Source organism: Benincasa hispida, chromosome 4, assembly GCF_027475165.1.
Source record: "Benincasa hispida cultivar pf3 chromosome 4, pf3_genome.v1.1, whole genome shotgun sequence".
Taxonomy (NCBI): domain Eukaryota; kingdom Viridiplantae; phylum Streptophyta; class Magnoliopsida; order Cucurbitales; family Cucurbitaceae; genus Benincasa; species Benincasa hispida.
The window spans coordinates 67,629,688-67,648,124 of record NC_143481.1 but is presented as its reverse complement, the minus strand read 5'-3'; the positions used below and the strand labels follow the sequence as shown (position 1 = coordinate 67,648,124).

At 32.2% G+C, this 18,437-nt stretch overlaps 2 protein-coding genes across 2 annotated transcripts; one reads left to right on the top strand and one right to left on the bottom strand.

Moving 5' to 3' along the window:
• Positions 1–1,631: 1,631 nt before the first annotated feature.
• LOC120076669 (uncharacterized) lies at positions 1,632–4,514 on the top strand. Its single transcript, XM_039030565.2, has 7 exons — positions 1,632–2,566; positions 2,742–2,917; positions 3,006–3,108; positions 3,330–3,446; positions 3,536–3,706; positions 3,921–4,044; positions 4,116–4,514. The coding sequence occupies exons 1-7, from the start codon at positions 2,297–2,299 to the stop codon at positions 4,250–4,252; spliced, it is 1,098 nt and encodes a 365-aa protein (XP_038886493.1). The 5' UTR covers positions 1,632–2,296; the 3' UTR covers positions 4,253–4,514.
• Positions 3,858–6,414, bottom strand: LOC120076670 (uncharacterized). The gene is made up of 3 exons (XM_039030566.2): positions 5,931–6,414; positions 4,458–4,593; positions 3,858–4,383 (listed from the first exon to the last, which is right to left on the bottom strand). Exons 1-3 carry the CDS (start codon positions 6,089–6,091, stop codon positions 4,327–4,329), a joined length of 354 nt encoding a protein of 117 aa, XP_038886494.1. The 5' UTR covers positions 6,092–6,414; the 3' UTR covers positions 3,858–4,326.
• Positions 6,415–18,437: the final 12,023 nt, after the last annotated feature.

Genomic DNA, 18,437 nt, shown 5'->3' with positions numbered 1-18,437 from the left:
ATATATATATATATGAAGATTATATATTTAAATCATGAATCCATAAACTATACATTCAGAACTTTTCCTCATTTTATAAACAAATACATATATTGAAAAAAATTAAAGAAAAAACTTTACCTCAGTCAAAGAAAATGCTTCGGATGAAGAAAATTCTTCGATATATCGACTCACGGTGGCAGCCACAAGAGAAAATAAGGCAAAGCTGAGGTTTTCGGACGAGGTTTGGACGGAGGAAGATCGAAGTTTTCAAGAGGAAGAACGTTATGGATGGAGGAAGAAGAAGAGTTGCGGCCGTTAATGGAGAAGAAAGTCGTGTACCCGGTACACGATTACCTCAGTCAACGCTGCATGACTGCCACATTGGCAGTTTGCACGTGTCAAATCAACAGACACTCATGTACCGGGTACACGATTTAAAGCTAATCGTGTATCGGGTACAAGATTACCTCAGTCAACGCTGCTACCACATTGGTAATCTGCACGTGCCAAATCAATAGGCACTCGTGTTCCGGGTACATGATTAAGAGCTAATCGTATACCGGATACACAATTCAGGCATAATTGTGTACCGAGTACACGATTAAAAAATCTATTTTTGTCAATCTTTTCAATCCTACCCTATTTTTATTAATATATATTAAAATAACATTATTTAAAAAAAATAACCTTTTTATGATTTGAAAACCAATTTCAAACGGCCTACAAATATGTTTTAATATTTTACAATTTTTTTAAAGAAAATTAAATGTACAAATAAACTCAAATCTATTTTTTAAAAAATTATAAGCATTTCAAGTTTGGTTGTTTGCTTATATATATTGAGATAGGTTACTTTATATATTTTTTTAATATAATTTTTGTAATTCTTAATTTATATGAATGTCAAATTACAAGTTTACTTTCCAAGATTTCAAAATATGTGCCTATTAAGTCATCTAGAAACAAAATGGAACCTACATAAGTTTTAAAAATTGATTAAGAAATAACGATAGTCTACAATTATTTTAATGATGATTGTAAGGGAGGTTTAGAAGCCAGTATCAACTAGGGGTATGCATCGGTTGGTGTCGGTTTTGAGAGAAAACCGACACCGCAAACCAATTAAAAAAAAGTGCGTGAAGTGCAACCGACTGTTGGTTTTAAATTTAAATCAATCATTTTTTTATAAAAAAATTTAAATCAATCATGTAGTGAACCTATTTAGGCAACATAAAAAAAAATAAATCAATACTAAAATAATAGGCTTGAACTTGGATTGATGATAGTGGACTTACTTTTATCCTTATTTTTTAGAAAATAAATAAATAAATATAATATTTTTATATCGATCAGTCGATCGATTTTTCAAACCTTTTTATATGAAAACCGACCGACTGAATCCTAGCTCCAAAGGATCGACCTCAATTCGGTCGATTTCGATCAGTCGGATCAGTTTTTGGTGCCTTTATACTCACCCCTAACTATCAACATCTAAAATTCAACAACCTGAAGGTGGTGGCAACTTTTCCACCGCAGACTTCACCCACTTCAGATTCACCCAATTTGAAGGCATCTAGATATTATATTAGTGTCACGTATCACCATATTCATCAACACACAAATACAATAAAATTAGAATACCAATGAGTCCAGTTCGAGCATAGGTGAATTGTTAAGGAGCCAATTATATTCACAAAAGTCGAAGGACTTTTGTGTGTATTGAATCCAACCCCGCAATAAGGGCTCTTAAAGCAGCGTCCAAATTACTACTTCCATTACATTTATTATATTTATAGGCCGTTTGGAAAGTTGAAATATAATCAGGATTATTGAAAATTTGGAAGTGTTGATATTTGTGAGGAATTGAGGACAAAATGGAAATGAAATCGTGAAGCGTGAAAATGGTAGAAAAGAGGGTTTGAGCTAAAACTGTCAGAGCGAAATGGGTTTAGTATTACAAATCGAGTCTAAAACGCTCAATCTAAACATGAATTTTAAATTACATTACATTAAAAACTCATTTTATTATGGTCCCCTAAACATCCCCAATGACCATGTCAAAGCATGGAGTGAGAATGTCCTATATTCTGTGCCATTATTGCTTGATATGAACACCCATGACTGAATTATAACCCCAACAAATTTCATGTGACAACTCTAGTAGTACAAATTCAACTATTTATTATCAGCCATTATAAAATACACTAGAAACCATAAAGCTGGGACATAAATAGGGAAGAAGATAAGCCATACCTTAGTTGGACCAAAACTCCACAGAAAGAAAGAGCAGAAAAATAACAAAAGTTGAGCGGCTATGGAGGGAAAAGAGCTGGAGATGTTTGAAGTTGGTCCATGCGAATCTGCATACAAGATGGGGTTCTTGATTGGCGAGAGGTTCTCTGATACAATAAAGAGTAGATTAGACACCGACCTTGTTCTTCGTAACCAGCTCCTTCCTTTTGCTCAATCCCCACAGTCACAGCCTCTAATTGAAACTCTCTGCAAGAATAACAAGACAAGGTTTCCAGCATATTGGGATGAACTTGTTGGAATGGCAGAAGGAAGTGGTGTGCCTATTCTTGAGGTAATAAAACCAACTGTAGAGGGAGAGGGAGATAAATACAAGTCCAAGTGAGAATTTTAGCATCCAAAATGTTTTGCTAACTTTAGGAAATGGGGTAAAAAGAGATAAAAAGTGTGGAAATAATACCTGGTCTTCTGGTTTGTCTGTGATGTCTTTGTTGAAAATCAATATGCAGATTATTTTAATCAACTTCAGGAAGGAGATTCTTCCATTTATTCAGAAGGAAGTCCCTTTGGCAGTTGATTGTTCGGATGATTGTTCGGATGATTGTTCTGATCTTCTTGTCGTTAGTGATAACATGGCCATTGCAGTACATAATGAAGATGCCAACGTTACCCTGGTTGGCCACACGTAAGTTCACAAACCTGAACTGCATCCTAATTTATAGAAGAGCTCAACAAACTAATAAACAAGTTCATTTTTTTCTTCACTTCTGTAGCTATTTGGTCAAAGGAAAACTGCAAAATGGGCTATCCTTTCTTGCTTACACGTATGCAGGAGAGCTTCCGAGCTGCGCTTTTGGTTTCAATGGTCATGGACTGGTAAAGTTTTCATATCATCATCATTCATTCGTTCATTCTGAAGGAATTAAGCACAGATAGATCTTACATAGGTAACAATTCGCTTGGCCAGTTGTTCAACAAGCATTCAAGGACTCCATCATTGTTTTTAAAATATTGAATACTGATACATAACATCCTTTCCAATGTTGACCAAATATTTTGATATAGAACGTTAAAAAATAACTTTTCAACTCGTTCAGGCATTTACCTTGAATTCAGTGCCTCCAACCAATGATGAGATTGCAGCTGGGGCAATTGGACGAAATTTTATCTCCCGGGACATCCTTGAATCTACAAGCCTTGAAAATGCAATATTTGTAATGCGCTGCCATAATGTCTTCTATTATAAATGTTCTAGCTCACCAGTGCAATTTTGATGACACATTGGGTTGGATTCTTTTTACAGAGAATTCGCTCAGCAGAAGTATCCGTTGGGCACAGTTATAATCTGATCGATGTTCAGACAAGAAGAATTGTGAATGTAGAAACAGCATCAAGGTTTAGATATTCAGTCAACGAGGTTGGGGGTACACCATTTTTCCATGCAAATATGTATACCCATCTTCAGGTTAACCAGGTAACAATATCAGAAAAACAATTTATAAAAGCGATGACAGCAACAGCACGTAATTAAGAATTGTCGGCCTTCTCATAAAATATAAATTGCATACTTTAGCATTCTCCATGACATTGAAATTTGAACTAGTAGCTACATAACATGCCAGAAATTAAGTAAAAGTGATCATATAAAATAAGGTTTTGAAGTCCAAATTAATTCTCTTGGAACACAGGTACAAGATGCAAACTCTACAAGCAGGCAGAAACGAGCTGATGACCTGCCAAAAGGATCAAAAAATGATTTCCTGTCGGTTCTAGGAGATATGGATAACAAGAAATATCCTATCTATATGATAGGTAAGGATAAGATAATTTAAATGTCCCTGTCCTTTCAATCCCATATTTGAAAATTTTCTTAATGTTTACAGGCCCTACGCTTTACACTCTGTGTACTGCTCTCATTGACCTTGATGAACAAACTCTATCAATTATTCGAGGAAATCCGAAGAAAAATGTGATATCCCATGTCTTCTCCATGCCTTTGGTGGAGTTGAAGAAACCATAAGCATACTGTTGCCAGTGGCCAAAATGAAGGCCATCATATGTTGCCAGTATTGAAGAAAGTTAAATTCCGAGCTCTTATGCCGGTTCATAAAGGCCCAACATATGGCCATCAATACATCGCACGGACGCAACCTGAAGTGAGCAATTGACACTTTAAAATCCTTGATTGTTTATGATCCAAGAGGAAGAGGATGGGGAGTTTGTACCTTTCCGTGTATTTCATACTTAATGGAACCATCTAGTTCAGCTCCCATTGCCATTAATTTGGTCACTGTGCTGTTAATATCTGTCACTGTGAATGACAGCAGCGAAGAATAACCCTTCTGCTGCACAATATGGTCACTGTGATCCCAAGTTAGCAACATACCAAAACATGTGAAATTAAAAACCTCAAATTTCTAAATCAAACTAGGAGAATAACAAATTAGTTTCAATACTAAACAGCTCAAGTTGCTTGCTTTGATAATTCACATTAAGGACATAACAAGTCCATGCCGCAATTTAAACATTCAAATCCCTCGCATTTCACCACTAACTCGAAAGGGAAACAATTTAACAAAAAGTACTTCATGAGAAATTTTTCTGACAAACACAAGAATTTTCATGAAATGTCCAGCAATCCACGTTCAAACCAAGTAAACAATGTAAACAATGTAAGTTATTCTTGTCTTAAAACCTAGTAAACAATGTAAGTTGTTCTCGTCTTAAAACCAAGTAAACAATGTAAGTTGTTCTTGTCTCAAAATTAATTCAGATATCCTCCAGAACAATAGAACCAACATAAAGCTTTCCTCATATCCCCATGGTCCATTCTTCCCTCACAGTAAACACCATATATCTTCTGATAAAAAGCAAAGAATTGATGCACTGTCAAGAATCACACACGTCAATCAAACTTCGCTTTACTCTTTCTTCTCTTTGCAACAGTACTTGCTCCCACTCTCAGAAATTAAAAGAGCCTGAAAGCCTCACATGCAAAAAAGAATGAAAGATCGAAGAAGGAACAGATCTTTGTACAATGGTGATTGCGAAGAAGATTACAAATTCCAGCATTTCACAAAGTAAAGAAGAGAGAAGAAAAATACTCAGGCGATTATAGTAGTTCGGCTTATCAGCCTACAACCACTTTTCAAGACTCCCAAGGACTTCATTGGTTATACTTTTCAGAGATGCAAGCTTTTACCGATAAGACTTCTTAAGTCCTTCTCAAAGTCAGGCTCATACAGATTACACACACTCTCCTCTATTGTTTTTATCAAGGAGCTTTTTATACATCAGATGTTTAGTCTTTCAAACAGTTTCATTTACAACTGATTTCTAACAGACTTCTAATAGAGGTGTCAAATTCTGTATTGATAACTTCAGGTGAGCAAAGGATTCAAGTGAATGTGCTTCACAAAATATAGCATCTTCTGTAATCAACATATGAAAATGAAGGATTGATATACCAAGCTCGTCACCCATTGGCCAGATGAACCTCAAGACGAATACAACCACATAAAAAACATTCTTGGCTGATGGTATTTGACAGATTTCATTCTAAATTTCTCTCAGGCAAAACATCAAACACAAACAAGGCACGTAACTATGGCACATTCATTTCCGTGTACACAGACCAACAGAACATATCAAGTCCATGGATTAATCAATTCGAGGAGAACCAAAAAATGCGGAATTACTTGGATTGCATGAGAGCGAGTTTGAGAGGCCCGGACTGAAGCTCCGCCCAACGAAGAGTGCAGACATTAACAGTGAAGTCCAAACCTTCGGAGTAGAATCTTGCCGCTTTAGGGACATCCTTGTGTAATTGAAGTATCCACCTAAAAGATGCTGCTGCCATCGCTCCCTTCCAAGTTTTCACAGCATCACAACCTTGGGTGGCATGAAGAGGACGAAAAATGTTACGCTTTGATTTGGAGTGGGACAAAAGAAACCAACATGACTACATATCCTCGAAGTCTGTGACGAAATGGCGTAAAAGAAGAAGATGATGATGAATGAAGAAAGAGCCCTCCCGTGGACCGGCGTTCGGCGACGGAGGCTGGAAATTGATGAAATTAAGATGTGATGGAAAGATCTCGGAGGAAAATCGTTCAGTTTTCTGTACAACCTTAGGTTCCAACCCAGGGTGTGTATGGTATGCTTCTGTCTGATATTTAACAAAAATTAAAGGGGTAAGTTTCAAAATAATGTATTTTTTAAAAGTAATGACAAAAATAGGAAATAAAAAAAAAATTACAAAAAGTAAGGGGAAGGGAAAAAATATTGACAAAAATAGGGGTACACGATTTTTATGTTTACCAATCTCCCGTCCACGAGTTCCATATTTTGATTATATTTTTTATTTTTTTTTATTTAAGTGGATACAGGATGAAACAAATCTATTTGAATTTCAAAGTAATCTTATGTGAAAAAAAATGGTAAAACAAATCTATGTGAAAAAAATAGATTTAGCTTTCTAGAAATTTGATTCAATTTTTATTTTACAGTAGGCCTTTAAGAATTTGAATTTGACGGTCTCCGAAAATGAAAAAAACACTACAAAAAATAAGAGAAGAAAATAGAAGTTGAGGGAAAATGTGGAAAAAAATAGATTTAGAATTAATTTGTGACTAGAAATTCGCTTCAATTTTTATTGGAGAAAATACAAAAAAGAAAAAGACAGAAGTTGGGGGAAATGTGAAAAAAATATATTTAATCTTAAATCGTGGCTAAAAATTTGATTCAATTTTTATTTCTTTGAAAATTTGAATTTTCCAATAAAAGATTGTATGAAGATGCAAAAACACGAAGTTGGGGTAATGTGGAAAAAAATAGATTTAAGTGGCTACAAATTTGATTCAACTTTTATTTTACCGTATGCTTTTAAAAATTTAAATTTCACATTAAAAGATTCTCCGAAGATGCAAAAATGCTAAAAAAATAATATGAAAAGAAAACAAAAGTGGGGAGAAAATGTGAAAAAAAAAGTAGCATGCCTTAAATCGTGGACGAATACACGATTTAGCCTTTAATCGTGGACCCGTCCACAATTTCACAATTCTATTTTTGTCAATAGTTTCAAACCAACCTTATTTTTGTCAATAAATATTAAAATAACATTATTTTAAAAAAAAAATCAAATTAAAGATTCAGAACTATTAAATAATAGATAAAATTAGAATTGCTTTTTAAAAATATTTAGAAAAATATTGTTGTTTCAAAAAAATTTAGAAAAATATAGTAGTTGTTTTTAATTTAGTAGGTCGAGTTTTTAAAACTCGACAAAGGAGGACGAATCTTTAAAACTCGACAAGGCTAAGTCGAGTTTTGAAACTCAACTTCCATCCCTATTTTTTTTTTAATTTTTAATTTTATTATTTTAATATTCCACCTCTCTTTTTAATTTTATTATTTATTATACTCCACCTCACTCACTTTGTTATTATTTTTTATCACCATCTTCTTAACTTAACTCTAAGAAATATCATAGAAAATAATATCTCATTCACATTTTTTTCCATAATTTAAAAATAATAAAGTGTAAATTAAAATATTCATATTAATACAACTATTATCTCATTTATATAAAAATAATTAAAAAAATCAAAGTATCCCACAAGGCGAATATCGTCGATTTCGAGCTGGTTGTCATCGTCGACTTCGAATTTAAGGTTGTTCTGGTTCCTCTTAATATTGCTCCGGTACCTCTGCTGGCACCTCATAATATAAATATTCATTATCACAACCGTGAACATGTCCATGGACGTATGAAGACGATGGACCTGTTGGGTTTTATGTCCTAAAACTCGCAGTTTGTAAAATGATAAACATTTTCTATAGTCAATAAACTTATTATTTATTTTATGAATTATATACATGAAAGTCTAAATCCAATAAACTAAGACCCATGACTATTACATGAGAACTTGAAATTTATGTGGAGACATAAAAGTGGATCAGTTTCAAGTAAATAGTCAAAATGATCTATAGTATATGAATAAGGTTGAGTGTCATATTCTAGTAACACTATTGGATGCGACCCACTCTGTAGTTGTTATATAAAGTTGTAAAGTGCTACATACGAAATGATCCTAATTCGTACATGTTATAACATGAGGAGTGAGGGCCCTATGCAATGAGTTTGCATAAGATCGGACCAAGAAATAAGTCACTCTTACTTTATAACGCTGTTTACCATATAAGACTGACTATTTCACTTAGATGACCTAAGTAACTCGATCTTAATCCTGAACTAACTATAAACTTCTATTTATTTTGGATTATCCTTAACTTTACATAGTTGAGGGTTGGCTCAATAGTGCCGACTCAATAAGTCTCCCATTCAAGGATAAGACCTAATAGATAGCTGGACACATAGGGTGCAAGATAGAGTTCATGCCTACCCGATTTAAGTATAGGAGAAAGGTTGTTCTCTCAAGTATTGAATCTAGGTCTTGAACAGGGGCCCCACCCTCTCACTGGGCTAAGAGAGTTTGGTTTAGTGACTGGATCACAAACCAGTTGTTCATTAAAAGATCAATAGGAACTTGAGGAATAAGATGTAATCTCCAGAGTAAAATAGATATTTGACCTAGCTGTTATTACGTACAACCTGTGAAGGGTCAACTTACTAATTATGGTTAAATCATGTAGACATAATATATCTAAGTGAGGGGAGTTCAACTATGGGCTATAGTGGAATGACTCATTAGTTAAGAATGGGTTAATTCGATCTAACGAGTTTAGTTGATTAATCTTGGATCATTGGAGCCCATAATCTGTAGGTTTGCAAGGTCCCCCTACTAGCTCGTAAATGGATAAGTTTTAGATTAGCTTGATAAGTTAATTTAAAACGTTCAAATTAAAATTAAATGGAATAGGAAAATCTATATTTGAATATGATTTAAATATATGAAGATGAATTTGTGTAAAAGTTAATTTAATATTTGATATTAAATTAATTAGAATTATTTAAATGATTATTTGAATAATTATTTATTAATTTTATTAGAAAATTAATTTATGAAATTAAGTTTATAAAATTAATAATATTTTAATTTTGAAATCAAAATTGATTTACTGAAATCATTTGATTTTTGGAAAAATAGAAAAAATGACAAAAATGACACAAAATGGAAAAATTTGTTTTTCTATTAGCCATCTTCAACTTGCTCACACAAATACCACTTACCTTCTCTTCAATTACTCCAAGCATGAGCTGCATCTCATATAGTGATCTTCTTTGCATGTTCACCTGCAATAAATAAAGAAGATTGGAGTGGAATTGAATGAGGCATTCAAAAGAAATTTTAGAGAGAATTTTGTGTTGGAAGAAAAAGTTCTTCAAGTAAGCTGGTGCAGTGAGATTCTCTTGGTTTTTCCGTTGATTCAAGCTATTCCTGAGTCCCACAACTTGTTCTAAAGCTCCAAAAGGATAGTGGGGAAGATCTTGAGGTGGTTCACGATGAGTTTTGAACAAGACAACTGCTGTTGATCAAGATCTTGAAGAGTTCTACAAAAGGTATGACTATAAACCATCTTATATTAGATGAGAGTACTTTAGTTTCTGCCAAAATTAATCAATTTGAATGCTTATTGATCCTTGTTGCTTCTGTTGCATATTGATATACTCTTACAGGACCAGCCTCTGAATCTCAATATCCTGAACTAAATGCTAGCATCATCATCATCGGACTAACATAATCTGTTTGGCTCTATCTGCATCATAGGGGAAATTCTTCCACATTATGGTCAACCTCATCGAACTCATTTTCTTCTTCTCAAATAGGTTCTCTACGTCTAGCAGTTGGTGGAGGAACAATAGGTATATCGTACATATAATGTATCTCCTTCATATAGCTCTGGTTATCACTTCATATAGCAAGAACTTGGTTTGGATCATTCGTAACATCATGGAGTCTACTGTTGTTCGATCTCTGTGAATTATAAAATAATTAAACAATATTTAAAATTAATTAAAATTAAAATTAATTAGATAATATTCATTTATTTACCGGATGACCCACAACTGCTCCTGAACGAGTAACGGAACGCCTTGTGATATTATTATACCAGTTGATGTAGTTTTGAGTGACATCCTTGTCAAACTGCTCAATAGAGACCCCCAGTGTAATAAACCTTGCACGATAATGTCATTGCACTACAAAATGTGTAACTTTTTTGGACCAATCTCTAGTTCTTAAGTCAATGTCATGTAGTAGGGTTCAGTATTACAAGGTGATAGGACATCCTGCTGAAAACTGAATTGTCTCATCACCTTGTCAAGAAGATGTCATTCACCAATATGAAAACATATGAGAGGACTTATCGTCCATCATATGTTTTGACCATTTGTATAGAATTGGGCAAAGTGTGCATAACAAGTTTGTAAGGCTCCCAAATAATCTGAAACACAAAATACTATATTGAAAAATATTAAAGAAAAATACGATAAAAATCTGTATAAAATAATCAATTTGGTTTGGTATTAATATACTTGATCAAGTTGAAGTAGATCAAACATGTATCTATCCTGGCTGACTATATGTGTGTTTCTACCTAAATTTTGAAATTAATAATTTAGATTTTGAATTAACTAAATCAGTCATATAAAAATTAAATGAATTAAAATAACATATCGAGAACCATAGGCTCGTCCAGCTAACTAAGCATCATTTACATATTGTAGCTATGGAGCCATTGTTGGAAATATATTACTCCCAAGCCCATAGTTGCAAAAATATCAGAGGCCCAACTATTTCACGAACTTCAGGTTTTATTACTTTGCACAGTTGTCTATACAACCATGCCAAACATGCTCCATCCCAATAATACCGTCCCGTATCATAGAGGTTAGCTAACAGTGGCAAGAACACCAAGTGAACAAAATGACTTGATTTATCGAAAAACAGACTTCCATCCATCATTTGCAGTATATATGCTCGTGCATATCTCATGAAGGTTCTCGTTTGCATCATCAGCGAGCTCACGGAATTGTATCCCTACCATATCAAACTTAACCTCAATCCTTTAATTTTATCGGCAGGTGGGGTCACATTGAAGTATCGTTGATAAATTTGTTACCAGGCATCATACATCACTCCAGAGACCGACTCATCGTCAATAGGTAATCTGAACAACACTTCTATGTCTTGTAGAGTGATAATGCACTCTCCAATGGACATATGAAATGTATGCGCCTGAGGTCTCCATCTCTCGACCAATACTGTGATGAGATGCCAATCTAATTGAATGAATCTCAATCTGACAACTCCATAAAATCCAGATGTACGAGGTAGCGGTAGTATTTGAGGGTGGAATGGGATAGTGCGCTAAACAACTGCCTCTCAACGTCTACAAGATATTTTACCAATGGTACGATCTTGCCATACAATGAATGATCGATGAATCGATTGGTCATATAAAACATCGGATCAATAGGTCCTAGGTTTAAAGCCATGATTTAAAAGAAGAAAAAAATATTTATTTCTCAATTAAATAATGTACAACTTAATTAAAAGAATAATGTACAACTTTATAAATTATAATAAAAAATTAAATATATAATAAAAGTATCATCTACACAATTGAAATAGTTTACAAGATAAAAAGTATTAATAATAAAAATCCCTAACTGTCTGGAGTTTGTCTCAGTAATGAAGAACACTTCCTTCGATTATGACCTAACTAATTACAAAACCCACATCATAGTCGAGTTCTTGGTTATGTCCAATCTAGCTCGGTAACGTGAACCCTTTGGTATACCAGGTTTTCTCAACAATGATGGGTCGGCATGTAAGACAGGCATATTAAGGTGCGTGATCCAGTAATCTTCACATGGTACAGGTTGAGATTGAGGAGAGTAACATCCAGCAGATCTTGATAATTTATAGTAGTCCTCAATAAAATTTTCGTAGTTCATGTTAAAATGTGAGCAAACTGCCATAAAATTTGAGCATGGAATGTCAAACGCTTGCCACTTGTTACATGAACAGTACCGCTCGGACCATTTAGCTTCAATATTTGAACATTTCCTCTTTTAGCATTGAGGTTGTAATGTCCGGTCTTCACATGAAACACACCTTCATATCGATCATATGACTGTACTTCATGTTTACCAGATCTTGCAGCCAATTTATTAATTTTTTTCGTGTACGTACCTGAAGTTTTACTCTACTTAATATTATAAATATGCTTGAAACAAATTGTTAATAACATATATATAAAAAATTAATATTATCGGGTGTATTTATCTTGACACTCCAAAGCAGCTCTTATTTCTTCTCTTCTTTTTTAAAATAATTTATGCACTTGAATAATGTTATTTGAGCAAGAGCAATATTGACAACATTCGAGCTTATTTGAGGACGCCATTATGCACTCTAATAGATTTTTCAACCTCCACCCGTATCTGAATCCTCCCTCACTCACGTGCTTGAGTCCATTGCTCTATATCAATGTTGTAAAAAAAACTCAGATAGCTCCAATTTATTCCTTTGATGTCCTCAATGGTTTTGTTAAACTTTCAAATTTAAAATTGACACCCGACACGACAAACACAATTTTTTAATATGTTAAATTTATATATTTTTTTTATTGAAGTTGCTGATGACGTAAGCAGAAATGATGGTAACATTTTAGTCCCATCCAACTATTTGCTGGATTTTTCACTGCTATGATGATGCAAAATGTCGATCTCAAATTAAAAACACCTCTTTGTGTGTTACAATTTCTCTCAAGTGTTTCAGGAACCATCTCCATGAGTCTGCAAACTCCTCATCTGCAATGATGAATGAAGTGGAAGAAGATGCCTGTTTGAATCCACTGATGTAGCAATCAGTAACTTTCCTCGATATTTGTCATACAAGTGGGTATCATCTATCTGGATTATCGGCCGACATTTATTAAAAGCTTCTGTACAAGAACCAAATGCCCAAAATATAGAAGTTAGGATAACATGGCCTTCAGCAAGCGTTTCTTTCACTCTCCACTCTACACGTGTTTCGAGATTGGTCTGCTTAACCATATACAGCCACCTGGGTAACAATTTGTATGACTCATCCCAGTCACCAAACACTTTAGCCAACACTTTTCTTTTGCCCTCTCACACACTATGGTAAGGAATATGATATCCAAATTTTGATTTTATGTCGGACTGCAGTTATGCTACACTGATAAATAGTTTTTCTTTTACGACATCACAAAACTCGTGCAATCATTGATGAATCCAACTGCACATGACTTTGACTCAGTTATAAATAAAAGCATGTATGTTGCTCAACATACTTAGCGATCTCGAACAAGCCATGCAATTTTTTCTTTATTGCACGAAATCTCCATTTGCAACCTTCTTCCCACTTCTTACACCGAATTGCCCAAATCGTCGATGTCGATTCCACAACCTCATATGGTGCATGAAATTTAATAGTAAAATATTTGATCACATGTTGTAGCATTTCTTTGTCTTGACAAATCATTCCCTTATAATTGAGTATTGTCAACATCCACAGGGGCTACAATTAGGTCGTGTTCTCGAATGTTATCTAGTACATTTATATCCAAATCATTGAATGTATGGTAACTCATGTTCATGACCATCAAAATCCAACTCTTCAAATTCATTGTCCATTTCTATTCTAAAATCTCGGTAGTGATTGTTACACCATATCTTCATCATCACATGGCGATGCAACTGATTCCGGATCAGGATCAATACATTGAGTTGGATCTTCAAACTGACTAAATGGTGCATTCAAGTTTATATCCAATCCTATCCTACTTACATTTACATACAAATGCACTAAATTTGGGAATGGCATCGCGATTAAGAGCATTAAGTTCATAGCTTGTTTATTCAGAATAGGAAATGACATAAACCTTACTAATCCTTATGGTTCTAGATTAGGATGTCTATATATTATTTCTAACTGATTTGTTTTCATATCTACACTAAGTGACATCCCTACCATTTCAATGAATTATTCAAATACAATTCCATTGTACCAATCATATTACCATTTGTAAACAACATAGATCCCAAACATTTGTCCGTCAATTTCTTAAAAAGAAAGACAAACAATATATTACTAATTGTTTTACTAATTATCAAACTTAAGCAAAAACAATAAACAATAAAAAAAATCAAATATCATAAAAAATATATTAAAAAATAACAATAAACTATAAACAAATTTTAAAAAAAGTTTTTAAACTATAAACATCAACTTTTTAAACATAACAATAAACTAAACTTTTTAAAACTATTTTTGTAAAATTAATAGTAAAAAATAAAATATTATAAGAAATATATTAAAAAAATCACAATAATTTTGTATTAAACTAAAAAACCTAAAGTTTTTAAACTATAAACATCAACTTTTTAAACATAACAATAAACTAAACTTTTTTAAACTATTTTTTTCAAAGTTAATACTAAAAAAAAAAAAATCAAATATAATGAGAAATATATTTTTAAAAAATCACAATAATTTTGTATTAAACTATAAAATACTAAAGTTTTTAAACTCTAAACATCAACTTTTTAAACATAACAATAAACTAAACTTTTTTAAACTATTTTTTTCAAAGTTAATAGAAAAAAAAATAAAATATCTAAGAAATATATTAAAAAAATCACAATAATTTTGTATTAAACTATAAAATACTAAAGTTTTTAAACTCTAAACATCAACTTTTTAAATATAACAATAAACTAAACTTTTTAAAACTATTTTTTCAAAGTTAATACTAAAAAAATAAAATATCATAAGAAATATATTTAAAAAATCACAATAATTTTGTATTAAACTAAAATACTAAAGTTTTTAAACTATAAACATCAATTTTTTAAACATAACAATAAATTAAACTTTTTAAAACTATTTTTCAAAGTTAATACTAAAAAAATCAAATATCATAAGAAATATATTTTTAAAAAAATCACAATAATTTTATATTAAACTAAAAATACTAAAGTATTTAAACTATAAACATAAACTTTTTAAACATAACAATAAACTAAACTTAAATACAAACAAAAACAAACAAAAATATAAACAAAATATTAAAAATATTAAAAACTAATAAAAAAAACTTTAAATATCAAACTTAAATACTAAAACAGTCAAATATTATAAAAATATATATTAAATAACAAAAAAGTGTATTAAATAACAAAAACAATTACTAAACTTTTTAAAATGCACTAATACTAAAAGAATAACACTAATACTAACAAAATTTAATATTATTTAAAATGCAGAAAAAAAAAACATTAACATAGTAAATCTAACATAATATAAATAAGATTAGTAAAATATATAGAGAAAAACTACTAACATCAATATGTAAATATATTTGAATTCAACAACTACTAAAAGATTAACATGATAGATTTACCGAATATAAAAAAACTAATAATAAATAAAAAGTAAACTTACAAATTTAATAGCGGTTTTACTTTTTTTTTCCTCAAAGTGAAATTGGTCCATCTTTTCTTTGTTATTTGTTATCCGGCAACAAAAACTATGAAAAAATAAATATTATGAGAATATAGATCTATAACTTATTTTTATTTTTTTTAAAAGAAAAACTAGGAATTTTGTTGAGTGAACGTTACCTCTTTTCTGTTCTTTGTTTCCCAAACAACAACAAAAACTATAAAAATAATATAGTAGTATGAGAATAGAAACAAAATTTACAATTATTTAAAAAAAAAATGAAATTTTATATAGTAAATGTACAAACCTCACAATTTGATGGACGAATGTGGGGAAGAAGAAGATTTAGAACCAAAAAGGGAGACTGGTTTTTTTATAAGTTTTCGAAAGAGAAGAGAAACAGGCAGAGAGCAAATTTTTTAGAAGTTTTGGTAGGAGAAGAAGACGGGCAGAGAGCAACGAAGGCAGAGGGAAATTGTGATTTGAGAAGCTGATGGTGGGGGTTTAAAAGGTTGTAGGTCAAGTTTTCAAAACTCGACCCACAGATTAATGTGCATGCAGGTGACGTTGGGAAGATTAAAAGCGATTAAAGGCAGTTGACGGATGGGACGGTTTGGGCAGTGTGTCGAGTTTTCAACACTCGACATGCAGAGGATGTCGAGGGTTCAACCCTCGACTTGTGCTTTAATTTCTTTTTAGGTCGAGGGTTCAACCCTCGACATCATTTTTTAATCTTTTTTTCTCATTGGAAATCCTAAAACAACCACAAATCTCTAAATAGTTTAAAAACTACCCTATTTCACTAATTAGTTTTTCAAACCACAATATTTAAATAAAACATCCTAAATAATATATAATTAAATTTATCTTCATTCATTGACTTGAGTTTTTACAGACGGTTCAGAAAGATCCTGTATTCAATCTCTTTATTAAACGAAGGTAAATTTAATTATATATCATTTAACATAACTGAAATAGATGGGTTTGTGAAAATAGAGACTGATTTTTGTTTCTTTTTCTTTTTATTCCAACAATTTTGATGTAAAAATGAATTGAAGTATAGCACCAAACGACAGATAAACGAAAAATGTCATACTGGAAGTGGTGAGTAGCATTTGTTTTGAGCTTCGGATAGCTAACGATGGCTACAACTGGCGTTTGAGCTTCGTCTTGTTTGGTCTAGAGGTGGAAGAGAGAATCGAAATGGTAGGTTGGGTTGAAAAATCATGAACTGATTGTAAGTTTTTATTTTTATTTTTTAAATTTGTATTTCTTTTACTTTTTGGAATTCAGCTTTTAAAAGTGGGTGGGCTCGAAATTAAAAGAAAGAGGTTTCTACATAGAAGGTCTAAACAAAGTTAAATTTTGAATTTTTTTTCCAAGATGAATTTTAGGTTAATTTTGAATAATTATCTCTCTTTTCATTTATTTATATTTGATTTTTATATATAATTCTCTATATTCGAAGGCAATTTAACGATGAAAGAGAAAATACATTTATTATAGAGAGAAAAAAATGTATTTAATATAATTTTTTTCTCATTTATCAATTGAAGAGAAAAAATGCATTTATTGTAATTTTTTCCATCTTTCAATTTGAAAAAAAATATATTTAATGAAATTTTATTTTCTTTTTATATTCGTTTTCATGTATCAACTTATTCAGTTTTTTTTTTTTTTTTTTTTTTTTTTTTTTTTTTTTTTACAGGTTAATGGTTATTTTAAATATACCTTAGAACATTTTGAAGGATTCATGGTTATTTTAAATATTCCTTAGGGCATTTTGTTAGGTATTTTAAAATATTCTAATCAATATATGAAATATACTATAATTTATAAATTAGAGATTGACTCAATGCTTGACATAAATCACAGTATAAACCAATATATAAAATATACTACAGTATATAAATCTTCATAAGTTCCATTTACACCACATAATTGAAGGAAATCGGAAGCGCGAGATTTCCATGAGCTGCGGAACAAGATTATTCCAAATTACAATCATGAATAAACAATGCATTTAAAGTCGACTTCAAACAAGCAGTTATGCAAATAATACAGAAATTACAGCATGAGAATCTCAAATGTATAGAGGGAAAAACTGTACGAACAAATGCAACAGTGTCTCCACGCTCCAATGCGCACGGACGCTCAAACAACAACAACCTCGAACATTCGATCTACACGACCGCAACACTGCATGAACACTTCGCACTCATCCTCAACGATCTCCTCGGTCACGAACTCCTCCGCAGCACCACAAATGGCCTCCAGAAAACCTCGACGGTGTCGAGTTGAGTCTGACACCACCAACAAGGTGACCTTGATATTATCGGTGTGAGAATCCAGAGGGTGGGCTCTGTTCAGACTTGGTATGAGGCAGACAAAGGGAGGAAATAATGATCGCGTACACAACTAGGTAAGTGGGAGATAGTGGAGACCTATCGTATAGGTCGATGCCCAATCGTTTAGATAAAGCTATGCGATCGTTTAGCTCATTGTTTAGCTTGGTCTGTCGCCTACAAACTCTACACGATCATTTACCTTGGGCCAACGATCGTCTAGCAAAACTATACGATCATTTAGTAAATACTGCATGATCGTTTAGCTCGCTCAGTCGTCGTTTAGTAAATCCGAATTTACTTGACAACTTCGTGAGTTTCTTTTTCGCGAGAGAAAACTCAAAAACCTTTTCAAATGTTTTAAAAAACTTATTTTCAAAATAGGAAACCACTTTCCTTTTAAACTCACGGTTACTATGAT